This window comes from Erpetoichthys calabaricus, chromosome 4, assembly GCF_900747795.2.
Source record: "Erpetoichthys calabaricus chromosome 4, fErpCal1.3, whole genome shotgun sequence".
In the NCBI taxonomy this organism is placed as follows: domain Eukaryota; kingdom Metazoa; phylum Chordata; class Cladistia; order Polypteriformes; family Polypteridae; genus Erpetoichthys; species Erpetoichthys calabaricus.
In genome coordinates this window covers 311,986,094-312,006,818 of record NC_041397.2, presented here as the reverse complement: position 1 = coordinate 312,006,818, position 20,725 = coordinate 311,986,094, and the positions used below count along the sequence as shown (strand labels likewise).

The 20,725-nt window shown below is 45.8% G+C and overlaps 1 protein-coding gene across 2 annotated transcripts in view; it reads left to right on the top strand.

Moving 5' to 3' along the window:
- The first annotated feature begins 2,736 nt into the window (after positions 1–2,736).
- Positions 2,737–20,725, top strand: part of LOC114644958 (junctional adhesion molecule B) — a 64,282-nt gene continuing 46,293 nt past the window's right edge. Inside the window, exon 1 of one of the 2 annotated variants that reach the window (XM_028792930.2) lies at positions 2,737–2,905. In XM_028792930.2, the coding sequence (XP_028648763.1) occupies positions 2,854–2,905 (52 nt within the window). In that variant the 5' untranslated portion in view covers positions 2,737–2,853. The remainder of the gene's footprint in view (positions 2,906–20,725) is intronic. The other variant, XM_028792931.2, reaches the window with a different exon arrangement.

Genomic DNA, 20,725 nt, shown 5'->3' with positions numbered 1-20,725 from the left:
TATCTATCTATCTATCTATCTATCATATAGTGCCTTTCACATCTATCTATCTATCTATCTATCTATCTATCTATCTATCTATCTATCTATCTATCTATCTATCATATAGTGCCTTTCACATATCTATCTATCTATCTATCTATCTATCTATCTATCTATCTATCTATCTATCTATCTATCTATCTATCTATCTATCTATCTATCATATAGTGCCTTTCACTCTATCTATCTATCTATCTATCTATCTATCTATCTATCTATCTATCTATCTATCTATCTATCTATCTATCTATCTATCTAATACCATACATTGCATCAATGTTCATATTGCTTACTACACGTCAACATTGCTGCTACTTCTTTGTCTTGTCTTTGCACAATGTCTTGTCTTATTTGTGTTTTAATTTTTAATTCTAATTTTAATTTTTAATTATTTATTTGCACTTCATGTTGTTACACCGTGGACCCTGAGCTTTACAATTTTGTCTATCTGTACTGTATACTATACTTGTATATGGTTGAGATGACGATAAAGTTCACTTTGACTTTGACAGAACCAGTAGTCAAGGTACATGCTGGCTACCAACTTAATAGTGAATAAGCTACTCTTTTAGGTTCATATATTTGCAAATCTTACTCTGAAGGAGTCACCAGCCATGAGCCACACTGCATGTCACTGACACACACACACACACATTGGCCCAGGTTAGGGTTATCAGCCCATCTGAGCTGTGCTCTAATGCAGTAAATGACAATTTTGTAATTTTGATCTGCTTTGTTGGTGTGGGAGTGTTTAGAATTATTTATTTATTTATTGTCAGACGTTTTGTTGTTTTTTTTATACTGGAGCGGCTCATTTTGGTTTTGGGGCCTTTCTCTTTCTGTCTCTCTCTCAGTCTCCCTTTCACTTGATCAATCAGGTTGAGACAGATGGAGTTGGATGATGTCCTGTGGTGGATTGGCACCCTGCCCAGGATTGTTTCCTGCCTTGTGCCCTGTGTTGGCTTGGATTGGCTTCAGCAGACCCCCGTGACCCTGTAGTTAGGATTCAGCGGGTTGGAAAATGGATGGATGGATGGATGGAGTTGGATGAGTTTAACACTGTTTGGGATTTAGTTTTTGGTTTTGTTGTGCTTTTTAAATCAGTTATTATTGCAGCTGTTTTATGGTTATCAGATCTTTATCATACTTGTATACAAAACTGTTCACTGTGAACCGAATTCATAAAAATGACTTCTAAACACTTTGAAAGCATTTCAGTTTTTTCTCACTCTGGTACCTTCTGACTCACCAGTGTGAGGAAATCCCCCCACATCTGATACACCGTCCGACTTGGCTTGAAGTCTAGTTATGCCAATCATCAAGATTTTGGGGGTTCCCCCATATTGTTGGCCCTCCAGACCCCCCAAAAAAGTCCTCATTTTAGTTCATCATATTTTGTCCTAGATGAAGTGTAAACCCATGTGTTCATCAAAAATTGATCAGGAGGAGTTGCTTTATTTGTCTTGAAGCTGCACATGCCACATCAACTGACCCTAGGGGATCACTAAACTAATGGGATACAAGGAGTCAAACTTACTCCTTTTCAGAAAATGTGCACATTGGAAATACAGGCATGTGGAGTGTCATTTTATGCTATCTTGAGGTTGCTGATCGTAAACAGGATCGTATTTTTGATATTTAATTCTTTACCGGTGGTCCTAGCCCTCTAAGAGTCACTCACAGAAAGTTAAAAATGACACATTTCAAACATAGGCATGTTGGGGATCGTTTTATACTACCTCAGGGTCATTGATTCAGAATATGATGGCATTTCTAACTGTTGACCCTTCGCGAGTGATGTACTCCTTTACGGATCTCCATTAGTGGATAAAAACTGACGAATGTCTGTTACAGTTGATCATATTTCAAACATCTAAACTGGTGCACACATTTAATATCCATCCATTTTCCAACCCGCTGAATCCGAACACAGGGTCACGGGGGTCTGCTGGAGCCAATCCCAGCCAACACAGGGCACAAGGCAGGAACCAATCCTGGGCAGGGTGCCAACCCACCGCAGGACACACACAAACACACCCACACACCAAGCACACACTAGGGACAATTTAGAATCGCCAATCCACCTAACCTGCATGACTTTGTACTGTGGGAGGAAACCCACGCTGACACGGGGAGAACATGCAAACTCCACGCAGGGAGGACCCGGGAAGCGAACCCAGGTCTCCTAACTGCGAGGCAGCAGCGCTACCCCACATTTAATATTTCAAATATTAATTTTCAAATATGTGACGCGCATGTTCTTCTTTACCGTGTACTGTTTACGGTCTACTCATGAAGTAAATCTTTTCGTTTCTTATGAACACTCGTATTAGGGCGGCTTACGCTACTTCAAACTTTTTCCTTCTTCCTAAAAAGTTGATGACAAAAATCACCCCAAGAACTGAAGTAAAACGTAATGAAAATAAACCGCCATTCTAAGCGCGCAACTCGTGAGTGTTTTCCTTTCTCGACTTATTTTTAACCATCGGCTTGCCGCAGTATCCTTTGTCTTAACTCGGCGCTCGCTGACTTAAAACACAATGCCTATCCAGCCAATCCAGCACGCCGCCTGCTCCGCATTTTAAAGACACGCCCCTCCCTTATTTACCCCTCCACCCCCACCGCCCACCTCTTTAAACTTCTCCAGCCGAACGAAGTTGTTCAGCGCGGAGGCGTGTCGATGCAAATAAGGTATTAAGGGGCGGGGCGTCCACCGGGAATACACGCCCCTCTCGTGCTTCGATATTCTAAAGTGAGCCGAGCTTCTGAGCATCAGAACGAACCTCCAGTCCAGTGCCGTCCCCGAGAAACATGGCGGCGCTGCAGCACGTCCTCCTTCAGCTCTGCGCGGTTCTCCTCAGCGGTGAGTCCCTCGCTTTGGTGGGCGTAATCTTTGAACCGTTAGGTGGAGTGTTGGGTTTGAAGGGTGTTGGGGTGTCTTTGAAATGACTTGAAACCGTTAGAAGGCAGCATTTCGCGATCTCTATCCTAAGGGTTTTGCCTAAAGTTGTCGATTTGAGTTTATTTTTTCCACTTTTTCTTCTTCATTATCGAACGATCATCACGAAAACTGGACCAAAAATCTAAAGTAAGTCCACACCCTTGGTGGGGGTCCCGCTCTTATTGTTTAGGCAGATTCCGGCGCCGCAGTCACTATTTCCAGAAAGCGTAGCATTTAAAAAAAAAAAAAACTGACGCCCTATTATTCCCTTTTCCTATTGTATTCTTTCTAATTTGATTTGTTCACGCAGAAGCGTATCGGGTGATCTAAAGCTCCAAATGCCGATGAAAAGATATTTTCGGAAAGCTCGTTTCTTGCTGATCGTTTTCACAATCCTCTTACGCACTGGAAGAGCCTTTGAACAGCGATTTTTAAGTACAGCAGCAGGGAAGAGCGCGTCGATCGTCTGCGGGGTCACTTCATCCCAGTCCTCCACAGAAGCAGTCAGGTGGAAGGCACTTACTGAGGGGGTCTGTTATTGTACAACACAACGCAATGCGATTACGGGTCATTATGAAGCATTTGGGAATGGATTGTCTCAATATGGGCAGCCATATATAGCGCCTTTCACACGCAGCAAAATAACAAAACCAGTTATCCAGCCGTGTATTGGGTATAAATAACACGAATGAGCAAGTGCCTTAAAATTCACTTTTATACTATTACATAAGATAATATTCTCAAGTTCTTTTTATCCGATCGATAGCACTGGGCACCGCTTTTTAAATCGTTTTTTAATTTGTTATAAATACAAATGAGCCCAACCTGCATGTGTCTGGAGATAAGGGAAGAAAAACCTCACAGACAACAGGGAGCAGCTGGGACTTGAACCCCAGTCTTCTTTTTGCGAGACAGCAGCACTATATTACTGTGCCACAACAACTAGGTGTGGGATCCACGAATCACTGTGCTGCTGTTTAAAAACTAAGCTTTATGCCCTCTAGCAGGGGTGTCGAACTCCAGGCCTGGAGGGCCACAGTGGCTGCAGGTTTTCATTCTCGCCATCTTCTTCATTGATGGCCACTTTTTGCTGCTGATTACTTCTTTTAATTAACTCAGGCCCCATAGTTGTTTCTTTTTCCTTAATTAGCAGCCAAACAATATTGAGACACAAAACAGGCCACCATATGTCCAGCTCACTTGTGCCCATCACAAAATATCTGAAAATAAAGAAAGGTGAAGGTCTCAGTAAGACTGATTTCCAAGGTCACCAAAGCATTTTGACGGCGTGCTTAGAAAAAGCAGAAAAACAACACTTTTTGGAAATGTCTGCTGTAGCAGAATTAGAGCAGCAACAAGCCATGGAATTAAATAACGGGTTTAATTAACTGCAAGAATCGACTTCTCATTAAGAAACCGGTTGGAGTGAAATTGGTTGGAGTTTGAAGCCCCAATTTAGCTGGTCATCTGTCGGCTCGTTTCACGTCTCATTTCTGTTTGGCTGCCATTGAATGAAGAGAGGAATCAATTCAGAGGACTGAATCCTTAAAGACAGAGCTATTAAAATGAAGGGAAAAGGAGTTAACTAGCAGTGAAAATTGCTTTAGGAAAAGGGTTAGAATGAAAACCAGCAGCCACTGCGGCCCTCCAGGCCTGGAGTTCGACACCCCTGCCCTATAGCTCCATTTAGGGGCACAAAGACGTGTTTGCAGTAACTTATATATAAAGCTGGGTGGCATTGGTGGCTCATGGATCCAATATTCCGGATTTGAATCCTGCACCCAAACACAATCAGTCAGTCAGCCAGTCATTATCCAACCTGCTGTATCCTAACACAGGGTCACGGGAGTCTGCTGGAGTCAATCCCAGCCAGCACAGGGCACAAAGCAGGAACAAATGCCCAGGCAGGGTGCCAGCCCACCGCAAGGCACACACCAAGCACACACACTAGGGACAATTTAGGATCGCCAATGCACCAAACCTGCATGTCTTTGGACTGTGGGAGGAAACTGGAGCACCCGGAAGAAAACCCACACAGACACGGGGAGAACATGCAAACTCCACGCAGGGAGATCCGGGAAAGCGAACCCAGACGGGTCTCCTAACTGCGAGGTAGCAGCGCTACCCACTGCGCCACTGTGCCACCCCCTCTCCCCTAGTCAGTCAGTCAGCCATTATCCAACCCGCTATATCCTAACAAAGGGTCACGGGGGTCTGCTGGAGTCAATCCCAGCCAGCACAGGGCACAAAGCAGGAACAAATCCCCAGGCATGGTGCCAGCCCACCGTAGGGCACACACACCCACACACCAAGCACAATTTAGCATCGCCAATGCACCTAACCTGCATGTCTTTGGACTCTGGGAGGAAACCCATGCAGACACGGGGAGAACATGCAAACTCCATGCAGGGAGATCCGGGAAAGCGAACCCAGACGGGTCTCCTAACTGCGAGGTAGCAGCGCTACCCACTGTGCCACAGTGCCACCCCCTCTCCCCTAGTCAGTCAGCCAGTCATTATCCAACCCACTATATCCTAACAAAGGGTCACAGGGGTCTTCTGGACCCAATCCCAGCCATCACAGGGCATAAAGCAGGAACAAATCCCCAGGCAGGGTGCCAGCCCACCACAGGGCACACACCAAGCACACACACTAGGGACAATTTAGGATCGCCAATGCACCAAACCTGCATGTCTTTGGACTGTGGGAGGAAACTGGAGCACCCGGAAGAAAACCCGGATTTGAATCCTGCACCCAAACACAATCAGTCAGTCAGCCAGTCATTATCCAACCTGCTGTATCCTAACACAGGGTCACGGGAGTCTGCTGGTGTCAATCCCAGCCAGCACAGGGCACAATGCAGGAACAAATCCCCAGGCAGGGTGCCAGCCCACCGCAGGGCACACACACCCACACACCAAGCACAATTTAGCATCGCCAATACACCTAACCTGCATGTCTTTGGACTCTGGGAGGAAACCCATGCAGACACGGGGAGAACATGCAAACTCCACACAGGGAGGACCTGGGAAGCGAACCCAGGTCTCCTAACTGTGCCACCATGCTGCCCCCTCTCCCCTAGTCCCCTTCCCAGAACCATTATGTTAGATCGACTGGCAACTTTTAAATTGCCCTGCAATGGATGGGCTACCTGTTGCAGATTGCTTCTTGGTAGTGTAAGGTCCTGGCATGCATTAAATGGATTTAAGAGTGTTTGTACAGTATGTACAGTCACTGAGCAAGGTCTCATCAGACCACTCTACTAATACTTGGTAGGTCCTTCTTCTGCATTCAAAACAGCCTCAGTTCTCTGCAGCATGGATTCCTCAAGATGTTGGGAACATTCCTTTGAGGTTGTGGTCCACGTTGCACTTTCTCTTGATTTGTTAGCCCCACGTTGATGCTGCCGATCTCCTGTTCTACCACAGTTCAAAGGTAACAATAATTCTTTGCATTTATATAGCGCCTTTCTCACTACTCAAAGCGCTCAGCAATTGCAGGTTAAGGGCCTTCTGATTGCCAGTGCGGATCCTTAGCCTCAGAGCCACCACTCCAGGTGACCAGAGAGGCCACTGCACTCATGGTCATGTTCATGAAACCAGTTTGCTCTGCATCGTGGGGCATTATCATAGTGGAGGTAGCCATTAGAAGATGGGTCAGTTGTGGCCGTGAAGCCATTCACATGTTCAGTAACAATACTCAAATAGGCTGTGACATTCAATAGATGATTGATTGGTATCAACGGGTCCAAAGTGTGACAAGAAAACATTAACTGCCACCACCAGCCTGGACGGTCGACACGTGGCAGGTTGGGTGTTTGGATTCTTGCAGGTGGTGACTACCAACTGTGTGCCTCAGCAGAGGCTGAGATTCATCAGACCAGGCTGCACTTTTCCAGTTTTGGTGGGCCTGTGCCCACTGCAGCCTCCATTTATATTTGAGTTACTGTGGCTTGAACCAGTCTGGCCATTTTCCTCATATCAACAAGGCGTTTCCATCTACAGAACTGCCGCTCACCTTTCTGAGTAAACTCTAGGCACCTTTTATTGAGTCCCCTTTAAGAATCTGATGAAAGCTATGGACCCCCGCTTCCTCAGAAATATTCACATAAACACAAGTTTGCATGCCATAAATAGAATGTACTTTACTTATCGAGATTTGATTGTCTCATACATATATGACATATATTAAACTTTAAAGTCCATCCATTTTCCAACCCGCTATATCCTAACTACAGGGTCACGGGGGTCTGCTGGAGCCAATCCCAGCCAACACAGGGCGCAAGGCAGGAAACAAACCCCCGGGCAGGGTGCCAGCCCACCGTAGGGCACACACCCACACAATTTAGCATCGCCAATGCACCTAACCAGCATGTCTTTGGACTGTGGGAGGAAACCCACGCAGACACGGGGAGAACATGCAAACTCCACGCAGGGAGGACCGGGAAAGTGAACCCAGGCCTCCTTACTGCGGGCAGCAGCGCTACCCACTGTACCACCCATAAACAAATGTATTATATCCATCCATCCATCCATCCATTATCGAACCTGCTATATCCTAACTACAGGGTCACGGGGGTCTGCTGGAGCCAATCCCAGCCAACACAGGGTGCAAGGCAGGAAACAAACCCCGGGCAGGGTGCCAGCCCACCACAGGGCACACACACAGCACAATTTAGAATCGGCAATGCACCTAACCTGCATGTCTTTTGGATTGTGGGAGGAAACCCACACAGACACGGGAAGAACATGCAAAGTCCATGAAGCGAACCTGAGTCTCCTAACTGCGAGGCAGCAGCGCTACCCACTGCACCACCGTGCCGCCTATCTAAAAAAAACACTCCTTTTTTATACATAAAGTAATGGCCATTCATTATAATTATGAAATACAATCTTCTTCTGCAAATTAAAATCGCTCTACTACTACAGCTATGTTTTCTATTACCATTACTACTACTACATCTACTTTAAATCAACAGTACTGGGCTGTATAGTGAATATAAAAGTTAATTTAATCTGACCCTCATGGACCCCCCGAACCTCAGGTTAAGAACCCCTGCTCTAGAGACTGTTGTGCATGCAAATCCCAGAACCAGTCTGTCTGGTAGTAACATGGTTGAAATCAACGAGATGGCATTGGTTTATTTTTAATTGCTCATTCTGGCACTTGATGTGAACATGAACTGAAGCACCTGACCTGTGTCTGCAGGAGTCTATGCCTTGCACTGCTGCCACACGACTGCGTGGATAAGCAGCTTTGCACGTGTTCCTAATCATTTGCTGAGTTCTGTGCACACTTGAGATGAATTCAATTCAGTCTTCTTTGCACCCTGCACGGCCATACAGCACTTTAGACAGTTTACAGCTTGCTGCTGCCACATGATTGGCTAATCAGGCAATAATTCTAATCAGTTATTAGAAACACCTGTACACCTGCCCATCCATACAATTATCTAATCAGTTAATTGTATGGATGGGCAGGTGCACAGGTGTTTCTAATAATTTGCCCACTAGTGTCTGTATATAGTGCCTTTCAAAGCGAGTTGTATCCCAATGTATCTCACAAAGCAACTGCCACTGGAAGACGTTTTAAAGAAAGTCCGGACATAATAAATCGCTTGTTGTCTTGATCATACAACAACCGTCCCAGTGGAAATAATATGATGCATGGCATGGGCATAATGTATCTTATATAGTGCCATTTCTACTCTGAGCCACCAGCATGCTCCTTAGAAACCGAGTCATCTTAAAAGAAGTATCATGAAGCTAATCGTGTCTCCACGTCGGGCTTTCATTGCAGAGGTGTGCACAGTCAGGCCGTTTTTGCATTACAAGACTATATCATCGGGCGGCACGGTGGCGCAGTGGGTAGCGCTGCTGCCTCGCAGTTGGGAGACCTGGGTTCGCTTCCCAGGTCCTCCCTGCGTGGAGTTTGCATGTTCTCCCCGTGTCTGCGTGGGTTTCCTCCCACAGTCCAAAGACATGCAGGTTAGGTGGATTGGCGATTCTAAATTGGCCCTAAGTGTGTGCTTGGTGTGTGGGTGTGTTTGTGTGTGTCCTGTGGTGGGTTGGCACCCTGCCCAGGATTGGTTCCTGCCTTGTGCCCTGTGTTGGCTGGGATTGGCTCCAGCAGACCCCCGTGACCCTGTGTTCGGATTCAGCGGGTTGGAAAATGGATAGATAGATAGACAGAGTGAAAGGCACTATATAATAGATAGATAGATAGATAGATAGATAGATAGATAGATAGATAGATAGATAGAGTGAAAGGCACTATATAATAGATAGATAGATAGATAGATAGATAGATAGATAGATAGATAGATAGATAGATAGATAGATAGAGTGAAAGGCACTATATGATAGATAGATAGATAGATAGATAGATAGATAGATAGATAGATAGATAGATAGATAGATAGATAGATAGATAGATAGATAGATAGATAGATAGATAGATAGATTATTTGCTTTAAATAAATGATTCTAAGTTCAGTAAACCCGTTCTTGTCCCAGCGGCCGTACTGCTAATTCTCATGAAGCCCCGGGGCTGACCGACGCTTTACACTTTAGCGTTAGACGTTAACAACCTTATTAATGATTTGCCAGTCGATGGCACACTGGATTCATTAAGCGTGGTGAAGGATTCCTCAATGCGGGTGTAAATCGAGTGGATCGTTGCCAGTGTTGAGTTTTGTGAGACGGCTGTTCAAATTTTGTTGAAAATGCTAAGCATCTGGCTGATGATGTGAATATGCAGAGCCGGCTGAAAATGGAGACACAGATCATAAATCCTGTTTGTGACGACCATGACAATCTTCACATTAATCAAGTGACTGTTATGCACCCCCCTGCAGACCTTAAAGTCATGACCAGTTAGTTCAGGGTGGTCAAAACCAGCCGCCAGCAGACGTTTTTAACGATTCAGTTCACGTGTCCGAGATGTTACAGGAGGTGATAAAGTCTTCAGTCCGCTCTGCAGGTGGAGAAGGAGATTAAACTAAAGATAGTTGTGTGTTATCTAATGGCGACAGAAGAGTCCAGTATTCTCGGGCCCACAGATGATGAAGTGCAGACTTGGCACAAACATTCAGACGTTTTTTTTTCACACTAAGAACCACAGACATATGGAACAAGTGGCCAAGCAGCATAGTGGCCATTAGAGACGTTCAGAACTGAGCGTGATGTTATTACAGACAAATGAGAAGGACAGAGTTAGTGAAGTTGTGGCGCTGACTGACTGGCCTGCTCTCGTCACAATTGTTCCAGTATTCCCTCTTCTCCCTGCGGTGTTTAAACGGCTCGGATGTCCAGTCTGTTTGTCCACTTAGTACCCTCACTCACAGTGTACATTTCACTTGCCGCCCAGCTGTTCACCAGCAGGCAGCGGCCGACAAACACCTGTCAGGCCACAAGCCCTCACTGAGAGGTGAACAATGGGGCCTGTTGACTGGCCTCTGTCCTTCTCCGATTGCTATGGGTCACTGGCGGTCACCACTCCCATCTTGTCACTTGTTTTTATTCCTTCTTCTTCATTCCTTGGCAACGCTCTGCTAATACATAAATTGGATGAGCTTCCCCCCCCCACCGTCCCTCCACAGATCCCCTCACAGCCAAGGAGGAAAAGATCGTTTCTGCAATGTGACCGAACAACTGTTATCGCGTGGTGCAGGAAGCGTGCCAAATGGACGAGAGACTCTGCAGCAGTAACACCCCCTCCAAAAAAAAAAAAAAAACCTCACGGTGGGCACCGAGGACAGAAAACAGGGGGGGAATTAAAAAGTCTCAGTGGCCAAACGCAAACACAATTCTCAGATAATCGCTGCAAATTGATTGGCTGCCAAGCAAAACTCCACTTTATGACAGGCCAGAGAAGGGAGAGAAACGTCAGCTTCACCGCGTCCTCTGAACCGGATACCTGACACCTGATACCTTCACAGCCCCCCCACCGATGCCATCCCACACCCATCTGAACTCTAGAATGCCACTTGCAGCCTCTTGTCTTGACTAAACTCATGACCACCTTCATGTCTCCGTCTCGCTTATTGAGACCTCAACGTACTCCAGGGGCTACGGGAAAGGGCGTGGATCAGAATTCCATCTCTGATCAATCAGTTCAATCAAAAAACAACACTTCAGCGAGACTGGGGTCAAAATTGACCCCACCCATCCCAATCACACCTCGGATGTACTCAATCCTGGGAAGACGTCTTTACTTTACTGATGATACAGTCCATCCATCCATCCATTATCCAACCCGCTATATCCTAACTACAGGGTCACGGGGGTCTGCTGGAGCCAATCCCAGCCAACACAGGGCACAAGGCAGGAAACCAATCCCGGGCAGGGTGCCAACCCACCGCAGGACACACACAAACACACCCACACACCAAGCACACACTAGGGCCAATTTAGAATCGCCAATCCACCTAACCTGCATGTCTTTGGACTGTGGGAGGAAACCGGAGCGCCCGGAGGAAACCCACGCAGACACGGGGAGAACATGCAAACTCCACGCAGGGAGGACCTGGGAAGCGAACCCGGGTCTCCTAACTGCGAGGCAGTAGCGCTACCACTGCGCCACTGTGCTATCTATCTATCTATCTATCTATCTATCTATCTATCTATCTATCTATCTATCTATCTATCTATCTATCTATCTATCTATTATATAGTGCCTTTCACTCTATATCTATCTATCTATCTATCTATCTATCTATCTATCTATCTATCTATCTATCTATCTATTATATAGTGCCTTTCACTCTATATCTATCTATCTATCTATCTATCTATCTATCTATCTATCTATCTATCTATCTATCTATCTATCTATCTATCTATCTATTATATAGTGCCTTTCACTCTATATCTATCTATCTATCTATCTATCTATCTATCTATCTATCTATCTATCTATCTATCTATCTATCTATCTATTATATAGTGCCTTTCACTCTATATCTATCTATCTATCTATCTATCTATCTATCTATCTATCTATCTATCTATCTATCTATTATATAGTGCCTTTCACTCTATCTATCTATCTATCTATCTATCTATCTATCTATCTATCTATCTATCTATCTATCTATCTATCTATCTATCTATCTATCTATTATATAGTGCCTTTCACTCTATATCTATCTATCTATCTATCTATCTATCTATCTATCTATCTATCTATCTATCTATCTATCTATCTATCTATCTATTATATAGTGCCTTTCACATATCTATTGTAAAGAAACACAAAGAGCACTGTAAAGGTTTGGGGTTTTTAGGCCCCGTATTCTGTGAAATAATAACGGTTTCTGTCAGTAAACTGACATATGAAGTGCCATATAAGCACTCCGAGTGTTACTTCCCTGCAGCACTTTCTGGTTGTGGCAGATGTGTTGTATTCCAGGGGTCCTTAATCCTCCGGGCCCCCCTTGGTGGTGGCCATGGGTCCCAACAGGGATGACCTCCCCAGCTCTGTACCCGTGGCCCCCATGCAGACCAGGGCGACTGCCCTTTTCGTGGCCCAGGTGGAGGTGTTGTCCCTCTCGTGGTCCTTCCAGGCGTCCCGGCTGGGTAGGGTCCCCACAATATTTGGGATATTCTTAGCTTTTCTTTTCTTTCTTTATTTAGTATTTATAGGTTGATAAGGTTTTTATTGCCACATGTACAGAGTCCAGTGAAATTCTCACTTGTCTGTACTATTTGACTTGCACTGTGTCTCCACACACTGGTGCCGTCGTTAATGACCTGATGGTGACACTCCTGCCTGTGTTACCGGAAAATTCTCATCACGCGGTTAATGACACCATCAACGGTGCCATTAGAAGACAGCTAGGGATAGACAGAGGCTACACATTTGGATTTAGGGGGCAAGGAAACAGCAAAAGTGTAAAGTGGGTGACTGACCCTCCTATGTTCCAGACACAGACCTCGGCTGGAGATAATAGAAAACAGGAATTGCAAACGAGAATGACTTGAGTCCTGAATCATTAAAGATGTCTCCTAATGTAGAATACTCCTGATAGAACAATTAGGAAAAGCAATTGGCTTACCACCTTTATTAAGTGCTGGGTCGCTACTGTAGAGGGGAATGGAGATGCCATCTTGGAAACAGTCTCAATATTTTTTTTTAACTTGGCACCATGTTTGCACTGGCAATCGGAAGGTTGCCCATAAAACGCCAGAAGTGACTCCACTCCGTTGGGCCCTTGAGTGAGGTCCCTTAACCTGCAGTTGCTCCGTCCGGGGTATGACTTGAATCTGCGAGCAGGTCCTCCAACGTACAGGGACAACTTAGTGGTGGGTGGCACGATTGGCACTCCAGCTGCCGTAACAAAACCTCCCACTGTTGTATTCCATCTGAACTCGTGTGGTGCTGAGGTGTGTCACCCGTCACATGGCTGGGTCCTGTGATTTAGCATTCTTCAGATTCCATTCTTTGATTTGGACGTTTGTACCGTGTTCTTTTGAAAACGTTTCAGCTCTTTTGGGTTGTTTTGAATTTTTTTTTTTTATTGTTTATAGAATACATTAGCCGACCCCCCCACGGCTGTGCCCACGTAGTACTGAAACAGGACAAACTTTAAAAGTCAATAAACAAACAGGTATCGCTAGTTAAGAGGAGGCGAAGTGCGCTCCAACACGTGGCAACTGGTGCAGGAGTGAGTGAGGAGGCACCGCCCAAAGTGATGATGTAAGAGCGAGAGTGGCACACGTCCAGGAATTTCACTTCCCAAACACTGAAAGGTCTTTTTTGGCCTTCATCGGTATGGGAGTTGCATGGGTTTGATGACATCTTGTTAACTCCCATTCACACACTTGATCACACCCCTCTCAGTCAACTGTTACACTCGCCCAAAGACCACTGGGTAAACTCACCCCCTTACCTTTCAAGAATTCATTCAGGATAGTACCCCCCCCAACTCCTCATCCTCCCCAAGGTGGCGGTAGAAGTAGTCAAAGTTGAGACCCCGGACCTGTTTCGGATTCACCAGAATAAATCTCTCCTGCAAGCAAACTATGATACTCAGCACGATGACAGGAGTCACAAAATAAACCGGAATGTTCGAGAAAATTCTAGAATAAAACCCGATCGAAATCCGTGAAGTAGTTCTGTCATTCGCTAACTAAGCGGTAGTAATGTACAGCCTTTGGAATCTGGCCCCCTTCCCTTGGCCATGCTGCACCTCTCTCAGATTCAAGCAAATAAATCGGTACCGCAAGCGAACTATGATACTTAGTATAATGAGAGAAGTTGCAAAAGCAACCGGAATGTTCGAGAAAATTCTAGAATAAAACCCGATCGAAATCCGTGAAGTAGGTCTCTCGTTTGCTAGATAAGTGGAGGTACAGTACACACCAAGGCTGGCGCATGAGTGAGGAGGGCCCCGTCCCCCTACCCTCGTATTCGCGCAAATATATCGGTACCGCAAGTGAACTATTATACTTAACGCGATGAGAGAAGTCGCAAAATCAACCGGAATGTTCGAGAAAATTCTAGAATAAAACCCGATCGAAATCTGTGAAGTAGTTCTCTCGTTTGCTAAATAAGCAGAGGTAAGGTACACTCCAAAACACAGATTTAGAGCGACTCGAACTCAGGGTAGCACGTGAGTGAGGAGGGTCCTGCCCGGCTCCCCAGTCCTGACATCATGCTTCCCACTCCCCTCAACCCGCAGCCTCTGTCTCGGATTGGCGTGAATATACTGCTCCTGCAAGCGAACTATGATTCTTAGCATAATGAGAGAAGTCGTAAAATCAACCAGAATGTTCAAGCAAATTCTACAAAAAAGCCAGATCGAAATCCATGAAGTAGTTCTCTTGTTCGCTAGATAAGTGGAGGTACAGTACACGCCAGGGCTGGCGCGTGAGTGAGGAGGGCCCCGTCCCCCTTCCCTCGTATTCGCGCAAATAAATCGGTAACGCAAGCGAACTATGATACTTAGTGCGATGAGAGAATCAACTGGAATGTTCAAGGAAATTCTAGAATAAAACCCGATCGAAATCCCTGAAGTAGTTCTCTCGTTTGCTAAATAAGTAGAGGTTAGGTACGGCCCTTGGAATCCGCCCCCCTTCCCTTGGCCATGCTGCGCGTCTCTCAGATTCATGCAAATAAATCGGTACCGCAAGCGAACTATGATACTTAGTATAATGAGAGAAGTTGCAAAATCAACCGGAATGTTCGAGAAAATTCTAGAATAAAACCTGATCGAAATTCGTGACGTAGTTCTCTCATTCGCTAGATAAGTGGAGGTACAGTACACGCCAAGGCTGGCGCGTGAGTGAGGAGGGCCCCGTCCCCCTACCCTCGTATTCATGCAAATAAATCGGTACCGCAAGTGAACTATGATACTTATCACGATGAGAGAAGTCGCAAAATCAACCGGAATGTTCAAGGAAATTATAGAATAAAACCCGATCGAAATCCGTGAAGTAGTTCTCTCGTGAAAAGCGGACATACATACAGACAGACAGATGTTGGATTTTATATAGAGAGAGATGAATATTGAATATATCATTTTAAAGATCTGTTATTTTACACCAGGGGTTACTTGGTGAACCTCTCCCTTTTGGTGATGTTTAAGGGCGCAGGACTTTTCTGAAGTATTCCCTCCTATTGAAGGGTTTTAAAAGCCTGAAGTAGCAAATTTAGGAAGGTCAAAAACAGGGGTGGGTCCAGGAAAAGATTCTGTGAAAACACAAGACAAGTACGGGCCGACTGGAAGAAGAACCCCATCTCAATATGTCTACCACCTACGGGCGACTGGCCGCCCTGTTTTATTTCAGTTCAGTATTGGAATATCATGTCAGTGTTTAATGTCGGTCAGGTTTCGTTTAAGCATTAACACTTTGCATCATGAGGAGGAGGAGGAGGTTAAACACCGGCACTGATAACGGCACTTGGCCACAGCCACCACATGGCGAACCACCTCAGGGTCCCAAATTCGGACCAGAGCGTAGCCGTGCAAGGGGTGACACCTCAGCACCACACTAGTTGAAATGGAATGGAACAGCGGTAGGTTTTTTACAGTCCGTGGGCCCCTTACCCTGCAATTCTTCCATCCTGGGTGTGACGTTAATCTGTGCCCAACTCTGCCAGCAAGACCTTCAGTTTACAGGGAACACTCGAGGTTGGTGGCAGGACTGGCACTCCACTTACATTGTTTCATTTTCTTCTTATAACATGTTTTTATTATATGATGCATTCCATGGACTTACTGTAATATATCGTCAGGGTTGGATCACAAAATTGCACAGGAGAGTTCAGCGGGTTTTCCAAGGAGCAGAAACGTTCTTGCTGTTCCAGGCAGATACAAACACGAGTCTCTTAGAGAGGCGATCCGGCCTCACAAGGAACAGCTGTTAGATGTGACCCGCCTCGGCCCCGACTCCTGCTCAAAAGAACTCAAAGGGGGACAGCCGCTCGGAAGCAGCGGCCGGAGTGGAGGGAGTCTGGGGGAAGAGAGACAGGAGAGTGAGAACTCAGAATGGCCGTGGCTCGATCCTTTAGACGTTCAAAGCCCCGCGCGACACAAGCCGACAAGGCTGATCGTGCAAAGAGGGGCTGTAAGAGGGGGTTTGTGTCCCATTGAAAAACTGTCTAAGAAGGGGGTTTCTGAAGGGAAGGTGGCGCAGTGGGTAGCGCTGCTGCCTCGCGGTTAGGAGACCTGAGGTTTGCTTCCCGGGTCCTCCCTGCGTGGAGTTTGCATGTTCTCCCCGTGTCTGCCTGGGTTTCCTCCCACAGTCCAAAGACATGCAGGTTAGGTGGATTGGCGATTCTAAATTGGCCCTAGTGTGTGCTTGGCGTGTGGGTGTGTTTGTGTGTGTCCTGCGGTGGGTTGGCACCCTGCCCAGGATTGTTTCCTGCCTTGTGCCCTGTGTTGGCTGGGATTGGCTCTAGCGGACCCCCGTGACCCTGTGTTTGGATTCAGCGGGTTGGAAAATGGAGGGATGGATGGATGTTCAATATATTTATTATTCATTTGATAAGATTTGTTGTTCTTTAATGTACATAATATAAAAATATAATCATCGTCTTGCGGTTTACTCCTCAAATATCCATCTCCATATCTGAGTATACGAGAAAGTCGAGGGGAGACCACTCACGATTTTTTGGTTTGAGATTTCCTTTTGCTTTTACAAAGTATTTTCTACCATTTTCACGGCCATCTTGGTTGTATATGATCGCTGCTGTTTTGTCTTCGGTCTGTTAGGGCAGCTCCTGTGTCGTTAGGGGTGTGGCCTCAGAGGTCGTGACCTGCATTAATGACACAACAGGTTAAAAAGGGTAACCATAAGATCATTGATTTTTATCCAAGTTTACGAATTTCCAAAAACTCTTTTTGTTGCTCCCCTTTGTGATTATTTATTCTCTCTGCTTATTCTCTCTTTTTTGGTTTCAGCTCTTGCCTGTTGATTTTTTGGATATTGTTGTTTGGCTTTGATTGGCTCCAGCAGACCCCCGTGACCCTGTAGTTAGGATATAGCGGGTTGGATAATGGATGGATGGATGTTTGGCCTTGACTCTGTGTGTTAGATCTTATAGTTCTGATCCTTTCTGACTTTGACTACACCGCTTCTTTTGCTTGTACTTCACCGAACATCCTATATCTCTGGCACTGTGCTGCTTTGTTTTTGATTTTCATTTAGTTATTTTGTATATCAATTTTGTTTTGGAAAACCCATCACACTCTCTTGTTATTTTAGTGAGTTCCACCATTTTAAGCTTCAGTTGCTATGATGTGGTTACCATTGTTAGGGGGCAGGTCCCAGATGTCACATCATGTGACTGTTATCGTCCCCTCTCTGAACGTATCTCTTACTTTTCCTGTTCGTTTGACCATAAGGTGGCTTGTTAATTTGATATCAAACCCTTTGCAGCTCTAACAGCTTCAACTCTTCTTTCCACAAAGTGTAGGAGTGTGTTGATGGGGATTTGTGACCAGGAGAGCATTGGTGTGGTCAGGCACTGATGTTGGACGAGAAAGCCTGGCTCACTCGCCTCGCCGTCTTCGCTCGAATTCATCCCAGAGGTGTTCTATCAGGGCTCTCTCTGTGCAGCCTCACCAAACTGCTGAAGCGATAGATAGATAGATAGATAGATAGATAGATAGATAGATAGATAGATAGATAGATAGATAGATAGATAGATAGATAGATAGATAGATAGATAGATAGATAGATAGATAGATAGATGTGAAAGGCACTATATGATAGATAGATAGATAGATAGATAGATAGATAGATAGATAGATAGATAGATAGATAGATAGATAGATATGTGAAAGGCACTATATGATAGATAGATAGATAGATAGATAGATAGATAGATAGATAGATAGATAGATAGATAGATAGATATGAAGGCACTATATGATAGATAGATAGATAGATAGATAGATAGATAGATAGATAGATAGATTACTCATTAAGGAACTCATTAAGAGTTCCTTTCACTGGAACTAAGGGGTCCAAGCCCAAGTCCACACCCTAATCCCCCCCCCTACCCCAAACTTGACACTTGGCACAATGCAGTCAGGCGAGTCCCGTTCTCCTGGCCAGATTCGTCCGTCGGACTGCGTGATTCATCTGCACTGCTCTCGAGTCCAGTGGTAGGTGGTGGGCTTTACACCACTCCTTCTGACGCTTTGCATTGCACTTGGTGATATCAGCTGCTCGGCCATGGAGACCCCGTTCCATGAAGCTCTCTCTCTCTGCACTGCACTGTTCTTGAGCTTTTGGGGGTCTGTAGCTATTGACTCTGCAGAAAGTTGGCAACTTCTGCACACCTCAGAATGTGTCGTCCACGCTCTATCATTGGACGTGGCCTACCACTTGGTGGCAGAATTCCTGCTGTTCCCAGTTGCTTCCACTTTGTTCTGCTCCCACTATGGAATATGTCACGAGTGGAGTTATTGCACAGACGGCATCCTATCACGGTACCAGGCTGGAATTCACTGAGCTCCTGAGAGCCACCTATTCTTTCACAAATGTTTGTAGAAGCCGTTTGCACGCCTAGCTGCTTGAGGTTATACACCTGTGGCCATGGAAGTGATTGGAACACCAGAATTCAATTATTTAGAGGGGGGTTCCAATATTTTTGACAATATAGTGTATGTAATGGACAGCCGGGATTCATGCCTGGACCAGCGTACACAGGGCAATACCTCCCCTGGGATGACAGACTGCCCCCCTGGCATGCTGCAGTGCCAAGGGTTTGGAGCATGGAAGCTCAACCCTGCTGGGGCCCGTGGCTGCCGCCAGTGGGGCACATGAAAAACAGCTGAGCCCTCCTCTGCAAGGCGGCCACTACACCCAGAAGTGCAGTCGGAAAGAGACCGTTGAACACCTGGGGCACTTCTGGGGGCTCTGTAAAAGGGGCCAGCTGCCACAACTCTGGGCTCCAGAGTCGGGAGGTGGAGGATGAAGCTTGAGGAGGAGTGGAGGCAGAAGAGACAAAGAGTGTGTGAGAAACTGAAACTGTAAACTGGTGTGTTAGGTTAGGGCGGCTGTACGCGCCCCCTGGGGGTCCACACATACTACAAATACATAGCCACTGGGTCTTTTATTAGTATTGTGGGGCCAAACAACTGGCTTGTCAAGAAAAGCGGCCGAGTCTGACACCAAAAAGGCTCCCCTGACAGGACTTGTTATTAAAAAGCCACTTCCAATTTTCCTCCAGTCCATGCACTTGAAATGGCCGGGGTGCAGCCAAAAATGCAGGCCAAGCAAATGGAAAAAGAAAGTGAACAAGAAGACTTCCAGATGAAAGAGCATAACAAGCTACAATTGCGGCTATCAATTAGAGAGCTCAGTAGCACAAGTTAACTGAAGCCTAAAGACTAATTTATATATCGCTAGACGTCCCACCGTGGCTCCGCCCACGTAGTAGTGAAACAGGACAGCGAGAAGGACCCCGTCTGGATTTATTAGAACATTAGAAAGGTTTTGGTAAGAACGGGCCATTCAGTCCAACAAAGTTCACCAGTCCATCCACTGCATTCTGCTAAAATAACATCAAGTCGAGTTCTGAGGGTCCCTGAAGTCCTCCTGTCCACCACACTAATCGGTCACTTACTCCACGTGTCTGAGGGTCTCATTGTGACAAATAAAAGTCCTGATGTTTGTATGAAATTTCCTCTTCACAAGTTTCCAGCTGTGTCCCCATGTTCTTGATGACCTCATTTTAATGTCACCGTCTCGATCCACTGGACTGATTCCCTTCATCATTTTAACCCTTCAGTCAGGTCTCCTCTTCATCTCCTTAAGGCTCAGCTCCTTCTGTCATTCCTCTTTGTTCATCCCCTGTAGCCCTGGACTCAGCCCAGTCGCTCTTCTCTGGACCTTTTCTGGTGCTGCTATGTCCTTTTTGGAGACCAAAACTGCACACAGGACTCCAGATGAGGCCTCACCAGTGTGTTATAAAGCTGGAGCAGAACCTCCTGGGACTTGTACTCTACACATCAAGGCGCTATATAACCTGACATTTTGTGAGCCTTTTTCATGGCTTCTGAGCACTGTCCGGCAGTTGATCGTGTCGAGTCCACTACGTCTCCTAAATCCTTCTCATAAGGTGGACTCTCGATTTTTCCGACCGCCCATCGTGTATTCAAACCTAACCTTCTGGTTAACAAACGATCTTATTGGGAAGCCTCCATCGAAAGTGAAATTGATTAGCGACTGTGAAATAGTACGGCCCGGACACAGACAGGCAGACACATTTACAGCCATCACCACA